This window comes from Ipomoea triloba, chromosome 9 (genome assembly GCF_003576645.1).
Source record: "Ipomoea triloba cultivar NCNSP0323 chromosome 9, ASM357664v1".
Taxonomy (NCBI): domain Eukaryota; kingdom Viridiplantae; phylum Streptophyta; class Magnoliopsida; order Solanales; family Convolvulaceae; genus Ipomoea; species Ipomoea triloba.
The window spans coordinates 27,768,410-27,780,471 of NC_044924.1; the positions used below are offsets into that span (position 1 = coordinate 27,768,410).

Here is a 12,062-nt window from a genome sequence, read left to right on the forward strand (position 1 = left end):
TAAAAGTTAAGTTTTAAACATTTATATATATATATATATATATATATATATATATATATATATATATATATATATATAATCAATGTTTCTATCACATCAAAATTAATGATTCTATCACCAAATATGTAAAATAAAACATAGGGCATAACATTTTTTTTTTGGTTTCATATGATTGATATTATTTCCAAATGAGTCTTTTGCATGACAAGTTCCTAATGTATGTTTGAATGTTGTTATATTTGTTCCTTCACAATATCTCAATGATATACAACAGAATTTCATTATAAATTCAGTTTATTTAGCAAAATAAAATCAACTAAAATAATTGTGTTGGTTACTTTAGTTATATGTTATGTTATATCTTATTTGCAATATTCTTTTCACACTCAGATAGATGAACAAAATTAACAAAGCACAACAACCTTGAGATATTGGAAGATACCAAACTGTTTTAAGGTAAAAATATTTTCAATATAAATATTTATTTATCTCTCAACTTTTTCTTTGCAAGGAGAAATCCAAATTACTTTACAAATTTCTACCACTTAAATTGTTTTATTTTCTACCATCTTTATGATGATAAGTAAAAAATATATATAAATTAACAAATTCATTTTTAGATAAATTAAAAGTAATTACTTCTGTTTTTATTTTTTTTAATCATTATGTTAATGCCATTGCTAAACAAGTGGTACTGGCAGAAAATAGCAAGACTCTGGATCTGAGTGTACTAATGTTAGAAGAGATGATTATGGCATTCAAAACATTTAGCAATGTCTCCGATGATGACAATGACTGTGACCAGGAGATCATCTACAGAGGCACCAACCGCACCATGAGGATGAATCGGAAGAGTAAGAGGAAGGACAAAAAAAAAAACAGATATAGCTTATAATAGCAGCATCAGCTTTATGAGGTATTCCTAAATTTAATCTCGTCTCAAGCTAAATGGCAAAGAACATTAATCAGCTAGATAAGCGGGTAGCTGAATTGAAGCATCATCTTAAACTGCAACATTGAGGCTTTATTTTATTAGTGCCATTTTCTGCATCATATATATATATATATATATATATATATATATATATATTAATAATAATAAAGACAAGAAATTCCAAAGGTTTTGACTTTGTCAACAATGTCACTACACTTTAATCAACATGTTTCCACACTTTTTGACTAGTTTGTATATATGTCACAGTGCTAATGGAGGATACACAAATATTTGGATGTAAATGTATTTTATGTAAATATTTATTTAATTTTGAACAATTTCTTCACTAGAAATTGAATTTCAAATCTTTTGTAAAATCTTTCCTAAGTTTAAAATTATTTATGTCAATCAAAAAAAAATACTGACGCTACTCCCCGACACCGTACCGGTGCTATTTGAAGAATTGATTTTAATTTAGTGGTGGTGGTGTATGAGATGATATCCTCACATCAAATATCGTCTTTTAAGGAGTGGATCAAAATGGTGCCAATGCAAGTAGAGAGTTAACTAAACAGAGAAAATGTTGAGTGGTTGGAAACTAGTTCTAACAATTTGGTTGAGCAATGTGATAAGAACAATTAAATAATAACAGGTAATGAAAAATAGAAGTAATAAAGAAAACGGTTTGGACTAAGCCAACCCTTGCATAGTTGCTATGAGTGCCTTAAGGTTAGGGATCATGCAAAGGCAGGCTTAGCAAGGATAAGGAAAATGCAACAAAGATGTTAATTAATTAATGTCATTTCCATGGCCATTGGACTACCAATTAGCAATGAATCTCACTCCCATGACAATCCAGATATACATGTCTTGGATTTCTGTACATGATGTATCGAGCTAGAGCTAAGTTCCTTGTCTACAAAAATGATATCACATTATTAACATCAGCAAGCTACCAATTCTTGATTTCTCAGCCCTTCTTGGTGCTGTGAAGTTTACAGACAGTATTGACACCATTGATGTCTATGGCCTCTCATTTTTGAAGTTTATTCACATAGTGGTCTCCAACTTCACTGACCTTTATTCAAAATTTGTGTGGCCAGGCCAGGGTGAAAGTTCCATGTTAGCCATCAAAAAGTCTCTCCAATATTTCTCATCTCTAGGTGACTTTTCTCTTCAGCATCGATTGCTTCTTCCATTTTGTGCTCAGTTACGAGAACATCAATACTTTGCAAATATGACAAATGGTCTTCCTCTGATGCATTTGTGAAGTAATCATCTGCTAATTCACAAGTTTAGAGTTTCCTGAGTGTCATGAATCATCCGATCCACTATTTCTTCTGCTAACCTCAAGAAGGCTAAGCCTTTAGCGTGCGCATCACTGCACATTTTTTCCACTACATCTTTTAGTTTCGAAGCTCAATTTTTTATTTTTTATTTTTTCGGATTGCCCTTTTGGAAGGTTGAATACTTGATAGAATATGCTCAACTCAATTCTTTAATAACTGATGTTCAAACTAGTTTCTAAGAAACTTGTGATGAAAACTTCATGACCATTGTTCTGAGCACTATCTCTTTGTCTAAAAAGCTGTAGATTTCTTGAACTTAAAGTCTGCTCATCTGTAAGCAGTTCATCATTCAATTCTTCAATAACTGATGTTCAAATTGCCTTTAAATAACAGTGCATTATGAACCAATCTCCCACTGAATACAACCTGCCTAAGTTCATCATCAAGCAGAACAAGATAATATTTTCAATCACTACTTCCCAACAAAGAAGTGGCCTGGCCTCATCAGACTTCTCGTCCTTCATTAATTTTACCCAAAATATCCACAGATGATATCTCTCCTTTATGCATCTCAAATTACAAGTTTCAAGGCTACTAACCTCATCACTTAAGTCTGCCTTTGTCACTTCAAAATCTTCAGTAAACTTCACTAGCTCATCATTTGGGAAGTGAACATCTACGATGCAACATCCTTTGTAGCATGTGACAGCCATGGAGAGGCATCTTAGCAAGCATTGAATTGATTAATGAAATGTAACGTACCAGGACTGCATCAAATGGTCGTGTAATAGGCCCATTGCTTGGAAGTCCAAATTTTCTTCTGACAACCTTTACAGTTGACAACAACAGCTTCTGGTCAGCCATGTGGATAGCAAAATGGCCCTTGTTATCTGCATCATCATATAGTCTTGGAAGTGAACCCCTCTTTCCTCAGATTGAAACAACTTTATGTCATCTCTTTCTCAGCTTGATGAGCTTCTTGTTATTGATCACGCTATTAAGTTAGGAAATATAATAGAAGAGAAACCTTAGATGTTAACTGGATTGAATTGAAGGGGCCTGATGATAAAAATGCTTATACAGAAGTTATTTATTTATAGTACTTAAAGAGGCTACGACAAGCATTAAGTTCTTGCATAAATCAGAGAAGGCAAAACCATGTTCAACCGATTCGTATGGGGCCTTGTAGGTTCAATTACAAATATATGGGATCTGGAGTGTAGCCATATGTAGAGACATGCAAATAAGGAATCACATGGTTATGTTTCCCAATCATCACATTGATTCAAACAATGAGTTAGCTACTTTCTAAGCAAATACCATTAACACACTTCTATCATTCTTCATCTCTCAATTGGTGGTATTCATGGAATGATAGAAGTAATTGAGCTTACCCATCTGTTCAATTTCAATGAAGCATGTAGGGAATGATGTTCAGAGACAGGTCTTTATCTACAAACTGGTTGGTAGAAATTCATTGTGATTTTTGAAGACAAAACCATGTGGTAATGTGTCTTATCATGCTAGCTGGCTGAGTGGCTTCCCTCCCATCCGAAATTCTCTTAGCCACTCAATCCCACCTCCCAAAGGGTCTATATAATCACAATTGAGTTGGTATTCACACCACTCAATATTAGTTTCTTCCTTCACAATTGTTTCGATAGCCTCTTTGCTTCACAGTGCCTCTACTTTCAAAAGAAATATTCTAACATGGCAATTAGTATGGCACGCATTCTCCATGCTAAGCAAGGCCTCAGAAGGTCTTCTTCAAGAACAAACAGAGAAAGTGAGGTTCCAAAGGGGCACCTTGCAGTTTATGTTGGCGAGAGCGAAAAAAAGCGCTTTGTTATTCCAATATCATACTTGGCTGCCCCTTCATTCCAAGAATTACTTAGTCAAGCTGAGGAAGAATTCGGATTCGATCATCCAATGGGCGGACTTACAATACCTTGTCCGGAGGAAACCTTCCTTGACATCATTTGTAGTTCAAGTAGATCTTGAGAGTCTACAAACAGCCTAGTTTAGTCAAGAAAAATTTTGCTTAGGAAATATTCTTGTACAGTTTTCCACAATTTTCAGCTGTCCAATGATCAGCTCAGAATCTGTAAATTTCACTGATTATACATACAGAGGGCTATTGTTCACTAAATGTCTATATCTACCCCTTAGCATATGGATGCATACTCTAAATGTCTTTGTAGCTTTGAACATGGTTAATTAAAATCACCACTATAACTAATAGGGTTAAGATATAATCAATGACTACATGGAAAAGCTTTATTGATTCTTGTCTGCTTAATTTCTTCCTCAATCCATCATGTCTATAATGTTCATCAATTTAAAGAGCTTCACCAAAATGGAGGGTGAAATCCTAATGTTCTTCCCTTTATACTTTGGATTTAAATGTGAATTTCAAGTTCTTGTAAAAACAACTACAAAAATTCATCTCTAAAATCAGCATTAATCAGAGTCTTACATTGAACAACTTGAACAAGATTATCCCCTTCAATTGTTAAAGTGTTGTATTCTCAAACAAGAACAAATTTAGGCACTCTGCACTTGTGTATTAATGAAGTATGAGAGTATTACAGTGTGAATGATGGACCAAATATCATAGTTAAGAGGCTAAAAGTGCATTTTACCTTTGGATTGAGGGAGGGGTTAATGATTCATGAGTGATGTAGAAGCTAGAATTGGGAGTGTGTTTCGAATGGTTTTTGTCATTTATGATGAATATGTCATTACAGAAAAGTAACAACTTCTAAGAGCAAAAATGTTAAGTACATAGATTAAATGCATGACAGTTGGAGAAGATGACTGAATGTATTAGATATCAAGTCTTTGAATTTCTGTACATTTCACATGATGTGTTGAGCTACAACTGAGTTCCTTGTCTACAAAAATGATTGATATTTATTATATCAGCAAACTAGCAATTCTTGATTTCTCAGCCCTTCTCTGTGCAGTGAAGCTGATGAACACCGGTATGAAGTAAGTGAGATTAGCAATGCATTCTCAAGTTCTCTGGATAAACCTCGGCTAAGAAGTGAAATGATGTAGTCCAAGAAGGCTGCATCACATGGTAGTGTAATAGGCCCGTCGCTTGCAAGTCCAAATTCTTCTTCAGACATACTTAAGAGTTGCCTAATGATCTCATTCTCGAGATATGATAGAGGGACAACAAACCGCTTCTGATCAGCAGTGTAGATAGTGAAATGGCCCTTGTTAACCGCAGAAGAAGTACTGCAGCTATCTGCATCATCATATAGACTTGGAAATGAAATCCTCTTTCTTCGGATGGCAGCAAATTTCTGCCATCTTTTGGCCAGCTTGATGAGCTTCTTGGAACTGATCATGGTATTAACTTAGAAAATATAGAGAGATTGAATGGAAGGGAATAAGATGTGTAGAAAGCTTGGATATTGGCTGACAAAGTTGTAGTGTTTGATGATCTGAAAATTCACATGGAAGCGACCTATTTAAAGTACTTAAGACTAAGGCTAGGAAATCAGAGAAGGCAAAGCCATGTTTCACCCAACTGTATGGGGCCATTTAGCTTCAATCAGAAGGATATGAAGTGTGGCTATATCCAATCTTCACATGCTTATGTTTCCCAAACAAATTGATTAAGCTATTTTCCAAGTGAATACCTTTAACTTACTGCTCTGTGAGCTTTCCCCATCTATTCAATTTCATTGAAGCATATGGTGAATGATATTCAAACGTGGTCTCTATCTGGAAGACAAAACCATGTGGAGATGTTGTCTAATCGTTCTAGCTGGCCTGTAATCCAAATTTCTCATAGCCACTCAATCCACATCAATCAAATAAATTGATTAAGCTATTTATAGGCAAATACCATTAATTTAGTGCTGTGTATATTGATCTCTCATTTGGTAGGTTTTCTTGGAATGACAAAGGTAGTTGAGCTTTCCCAGTCTGTTCAAATTTATTGAAGCATATGTTGAGTGATGTCCAAAGGTAGTAGAAATTTGGAAGACAAAACCATGTGGTGATGTTGTCTAATCGTTCTAGCTGGCAGGCTGGCTGGCCTCTGATCCAAATTTCTCATAGCCACTCAATCCACCTCCTAAAGGATCTATATATATAAATGCATTTGTGTTGATGTTCACCCCACTCAACTTCTTCCTTGTTTCTGCCTTCACAAATTGTACCTATACTGAAAAAAAGATTCAGAAATCCTACTTTTCAAAAAACACATTTGAACATGGCAATTGGTATGAGGCATATTTTCCGTGCTAAGCAAGGCCTCAAGAGATCTTCTTCAAGAACAAACAGAGAATTTGAAGTACCTAAGGGGCACTTTGCAGTATATGTTGGGGAGAATGAAAAGAGGCGTTTTGTTATTCCAGTTTCATACTTGAAGGACCCTTCATTCCAACACTTGCTTAGTCAAGCTGAGGAAGAATTCGGATTTGATCATCCAGCGGGTGGACTCACAATACCTTGTATGGAGGATACCTTCCTTGACGTCATCTCTAGTCTGAGATCTTAAGAGACTACATACAACTTAGTTTAGTGAAGAAAAATTTTGCAAAGAAGAGTTTTCCTGTACATTTCATTTGTATAGATTTTTGTTTGCAATTTTGCAGCAACTTTGGAAATATCAGAAAACCTCTCTAATTTTTACCAAATCCTATTCCAAATTTTTGTGTTGAATATACTTTGAGTAAAACTAGCACTAAAATATCTCTTCATGGCATATTCTACATACTAAAAGTTAAGACAATACAAAATTTTGGAAGTTCAGAATAATGGATTAATTTTGGGTATGATGTGCTGATCTATATGTAGTCTGTATTATTGGAAAATAAAATAAAATGAAGCTACAAGTAAAATTTAGTGTCCCTTGCTAACTGCAGAGGATTTACCACAACTATTCACAGTCCTTGTGTCTTAAAATGAAAGCTACAAGTTCCACGTTAACCATCAAACAAAGGTGCCAGATTAGTATATAGGGCATAAGAAATGAAAGAAAATGAGATTAGTATATAGCTCAGTAATTCTCTAATGGAACTATTGCAGCAGATGGTCAGAACTGTTTAAAATTGAGATAAGAAGACCATATTGCTTTCTCATCATATGCTTCAAATTACATCTGCCTTCTTGTTATTCTTGGTAGTTGGTGGAGCGATGATAGGCCTGAAATGGAAGTGCCTTATTTCACAAATTCAATTAGGCAATTATATAGTTTAATGCTTTTGAATAAAATTAATGCAAATAAGCACTTGTCACAGGTATAACAGTATAAAGATTGAGAATATGAAAGCAATGAATATATTTGAATTTTCTACGAAGAATACTGAACATATTGGATATCAAGTATTGCTGTATTGGATTTATGTACATTTCACATCATGTATTGAGCTACAACTAATATCCTCATTTACAAAATTTATTGCAATTAATATCAGCAAACTACCAATTCCTGATTTCTCCACCCTTCTTGGTGTAGCGGAGCTGATGAACACCGATGTGAAGTAACTGAGACGAGCAGTGCACTCTCAAGTTCTCTAGATAAACCTCGGCTAAGAAGTGAAATGATGTATTCCATGAAGACTGCATCACATGGTAGTGTAATAGGCCCATCGCTTGGAAGTCCAAATTCTTCTTCAGACATACTTAAGAGTTGTCTAATGATCTCATTCTCGAGATATGATAGAGGGAAAACAAACCGCTTCTGATCAGCAGTGTAGATAGTGAAATGGCCCGTGTTAACCGCAGAAGAAATGCTGCAGCTATCTGCATCATCATATAGACTTGGAAATGAAATCCTCTTTCTTTGGATGGCAGCAAATTTTTGCCATCTTTTGGCGAGCTTGATGAGCTTCTTGGAACTGATCATGGTATTAACTTAGAAAATATAGAGAGATTGAATGGAAGAGAATAAGATGTGTAGAAAGCTTAAATCTTTGCTGGACTATGAATTGCAGTGTTTGATGATCAAAATGAATTTAAAGTGCTGAGGAGGCTAAGACAGTCTTTAAGCTCTCTTGAGGAGGCAAAACCACATGATTGACACTGAGGAACCACATGGTTATGCTGTATGGGGCCTTTTAGCTTCAACCACAAATATATGGGATCTAGAGTGTGGCCATACATACATGAGGAATCACATGGTTATGCTTCCCAAATGGCCAAATTCCATCTACTTCCTTCTCTGATCTCTATCTTCATCTCTCATTTGGCTAGCTTTCTCTGTCTGTTCAATTTCATTGAAGCATGTGGGGAGTGATGTTCAAAGGCAGGATGACAAAAATGTGTGGTAATGTCTCTTATCTTGCTAGCTGGCTGCCCACCCATCCAAATTTCTCTTAGCCACTCAATCCACCTCCCAAACGATCTATATAAACACATAGAATTGGCATTCACCCCACTCAAATATTTCCTACAAAATACCTTGGTTTCCGCATTCTAAAATTGTTTCTATAGCATCTTTGATGAACACTGCCTTTGCTTTAAGAAGAAGAAACATTCCAGAATGGCGATTAGTATGACTCGCATTATTCGTGCTAAGCAGGGCCTTAGAAGGTCTTCTTCAAGAACAAACAGAGAAAGTGAGGTTCCTAAGGGGCACTTTGCAGTTTATGTTGGTGAGAGCGAGAAGAAGCGTTTTGTCATTCCAGTTTCATACTTGAAGGACCCTTCTTTCCAAGACTTGCTATGCCAAGCTGAAGACGAATTCGGATTTGATCATCCAATGGGTGGACTCACTATACCTTGCTTGGAGGATACCTTTCTTGACATCATCTCTAATTTGAGATCTTGAGAGACTACACAACTTAGTTTAGTGATACAAAATTTTGCATAGAAGAGAATTCTTGTACAGTTTATTTGTATACATTTTTATCTGCTGAAAATTTCAGAAAGTCTGTCAAATTTTGATACAAATCCTACATTCCTATTCCAACTTGTGCACTGAATATACTTTTGAGTATGAGTAAAACTAGCAGTAAATTATCTCTTTTGTCTTATGGAGGTAAGACACTATTTTATATATAAAATTTATTGGATATATATTTCAAGATCTTCCCTTTCTTCAAGGAAATTCAAGACATGTTGTATACACTGAAGTTAAGATAAAAGAAAACTTTGCAAGTTCAGATAAAGGAGTAATAATCTTGAGAAGAGTCAATATTTTAGCCAATGAGTGAAATCCTAATGTCCCTTGCTTACTGCGGAAGCTATATCACAACTATTAGCGTAGTCCTCTGGATGGCAGATTGTAGGTAAGGACGCAGATCGTAGGCAAGGACGCAGAGTGTAAGAGTTTCATCCTCTCGTGGAGGTGGCTCCTGGTCCTCCCTTCTAATGGGCCACTGAATCATCGTGATTTAACCCTCCATAATCTTATCGGTTGGAGTGTGGGCCCTGGAGATGGATTTCACCTTTTGTGGAATTGTGGGTAAGATAATCATCTTTGAAGCTTGGATTGATTTACTGCAAAACTATGATAAAGGAAAAGATATTAAACCTGAGGGTGTTGGTTTGCAGGATAAAAGTTTATTTGGAAGTTGAAGCAAATCTTTACATTTATACCCCAATTTTCTCACTGATTTTAAAAGCCATACCCAAGTTCCAGGGCTGCACAGCATCTGCACAGCGTCTGCACAACTGGTTTGCCTGAAAACAACATAGATGATCCTAACAAAAATTGAAACTAATGCCAACCTTTACATGTCAACTTTGTGCATAATAAGAATATAATGGAGAAAAGGGTTCCTTAGACTCCATTGTCACCATTAGTGATGACAATCCTAAGAACCCCATTAACATCAAGAAAAGGATTCTTAAACCCCATTGTCACGATTAGGGATGACAATCCTAACATTGACAGTGATATTACTGATATCTTAATTAAATTTCTAGCTCTTTTTCTTTTGTTTTTTAAATATTTTCTCCTTTAATGTCTTCTTAAATATCATTTTTTCTTGTGCCTTGTAGGGTTATTGTTTGAAATCATTCTTATTCCAACTTGTTGCACTGAATATACTTTATAGTAAAATATCTCTTTTATCTTATGGAGGTAAGACACTAAGTTATATATCAAATTTATTGGATAGATATATTTCTAGATCTTCCCTTTCTTCAATGAAATTAAAGTCATGTTGTATACACTATAGTTTATACATAAGAAAATTTTGCATGTTGTGAATAAAGGAATAATCTTGAGAACAGTCAATATTTCAGCCGTGTTATGAAAGTAAATGAATTACAAGCAACAACACCAAGAAGAGATTAAGTATAAGTAACAAAAACAAGAACATTGCAAGAGAGAATGGAGATGGAGAGAAGGAAGGTTTCTCATTAAGCTCATCAATGATTACATATTCTTCATTAAGAAGAACTGAAGAAGTACATATTAGAATGTAATATATATATGAGCCTATATATAGGAAGTAAGCCTATATATCTTGAAGGTGACTTTTGAAATTAGGAGACTTAGTCCTAATATTGGAGCTTATCATGGATTTTTGCTTGTGTGGGATAATAGCTTTGTCCCATTTATATTTCTGGTAAATCATTGTGCTTGATTTTTTGTGCTTGTGATGCATTTTGGACATACTACTATTGATTGTAAATATTTAATAGTGGTGAATTGATAAGTGTTTTGGGAAGAACTAGTTATTTGTTGTGGAATTATTATGAATTCAAGTGTTGTTATGAAGGTTTCGAGATGTATGTATGGTTAGGCTTTGTATTGTTACAGGTTTTCACGTAACGATATGGCCGGGTCATGTCCTAAAAATGGGGCGTGATAAAATCATTCCTTGGTTATTTTTATTTCCTGTAGCTTGGCCAAATGCCTTCCACTTCACAAGCACGTCAAAGATCTTATCTTGCTGGGGTGGCCCTGAGGCTCATCTCCTGATCTGATAGTCGACGAGAGAATCTTATCTAGAGAGATTATTAAGAGTGCGGTTATGGCTGAGACAAATATTATGCCTTTCGGCTTCATTATTTTGGAGTTAGAAAATTCCTAAAGGTATCTAGTACATACTTATTGGTACTAAATGCTGATTCAGATGCAACTGTAAGGGTGTGTTTGATTCGCACATGAAAATAGGAACCAAATACTTGTTATGGTAATGAGTTTGGTGAAAAATATTCTGCATATGTTTGGTAGTAGGGTGGAATAAGAATGATTACTAATATTGATGTTTGGTTATGTATGATCCTATAATGAGTGTAAAAGTTTGAAAAATAAAAAACCAAAAAATCAAGACAATTAACCATAATATAATGACATCCAAAGCACCAATATCAACAAAAAATTAAAACAAAAATCTAAAAGTACTAATCCAAACTTAAAAATAAAATTACTAATAAGATTAAATGATACCCGTTTTTAATTAGTGAATGAAGTTTTTAATTGGAGGGATAATAAATTCTATAATTATATTTAAAAAAAGTTGTCAACCAAACACTAATTATGATTTTGATTTTCATTTATGGTAGGAAACCATGAACTAAATACTAAGAGTCTAAGATAGGTAAGGAAATTTGGCTTTGGGTCAAGGAAACACGAAACAAGGAACACCTAAGGCTTGGTCAGACTGCATCAACACATCCGTTGTAGTCTAGTTGGTTAGGATACTCGGCTCTCACCCGAGAGACCCGGGTTCGATTCCCGGCAACGGAATTGTTTTCACTGTTATCCTCCTCAGTTTTGCCACTTGACCCTCTTCCCAAATTTTTTATTAAGTCTATTCGACATTGAAACCAAACTGCCATTTTAGAGAACCTGAAATGTTGAAGTTCTATGGAGTTTATACAGAATAACAACTTATCTTTTCATTAATATCATCTGTATTTAC

General features: G+C 34.9%; 3 protein-coding genes and 1 non-coding gene across 4 annotated transcripts; 2 read left to right on the forward strand and 2 right to left on the reverse strand.

Moving 5' to 3' along the window:
* Window positions 1–4,964: 4,964 nt before the first annotated feature.
* LOC116028994 (auxin-responsive protein SAUR68-like) lies at window positions 4,965–5,716 on the reverse strand. The gene has a single exon (XM_031270864.1). The coding sequence runs from the start codon at window positions 5,577–5,579 to the stop codon at window positions 5,145–5,147; it is 435 nt and encodes a 144-aa protein (XP_031126724.1). The 5' UTR covers window positions 5,580–5,716; the 3' UTR covers window positions 4,965–5,144.
* A 1,814-nt stretch (window positions 5,717–7,530) lies between these two features.
* Window positions 7,531–8,171, reverse strand: LOC116028995 (auxin-responsive protein SAUR68-like). The gene has a single exon (XM_031270865.1). It carries the CDS (start codon window positions 8,087–8,089, stop codon window positions 7,655–7,657), a length of 435 nt encoding a protein of 144 aa, XP_031126725.1. The 5' UTR covers window positions 8,090–8,171; the 3' UTR covers window positions 7,531–7,654.
* Window positions 8,172–8,649: 478 nt separating this feature from the next.
* Window positions 8,650–9,131, forward strand: LOC116029004 (auxin-responsive protein SAUR21-like). The gene has a single exon (XM_031270875.1). It carries the CDS (start codon window positions 8,726–8,728, stop codon window positions 9,011–9,013), a length of 288 nt encoding a protein of 95 aa, XP_031126735.1. The 5' UTR covers window positions 8,650–8,725; the 3' UTR covers window positions 9,014–9,131.
* A 2,683-nt stretch (window positions 9,132–11,814) lies between these two features.
* On the forward strand, window positions 11,815–11,887 carry TRNAE-CUC. Its single transcript has one exon. It is a non-coding gene; the product is annotated as a tRNA-Glu (tRNA).
* The last annotated feature ends 175 nt before the right edge of the window (window positions 11,888–12,062 follow it).

Bases quoted from the DNA above. Each gene is read 5' to 3' on its own strand.
- LOC116028995 (XM_031270865.1), bottom strand. From the start codon at position 8,089: ATGATCAGTTCCAAGAAGCTCATCAAGCTCGCCAAAAGATGGCAAAAA.
- LOC116029004 (XM_031270875.1), top strand. From the start codon at position 8,726: ATGGCGATTAGTATGACTCGCATTATTCGTGCTAAGCAGGGCCTTAGA.
- LOC116028994 (XM_031270864.1), bottom strand. From the start codon at position 5,579: ATGATCAGTTCCAAGAAGCTCATCAAGCTGGCCAAAAGATGGCAGAAA.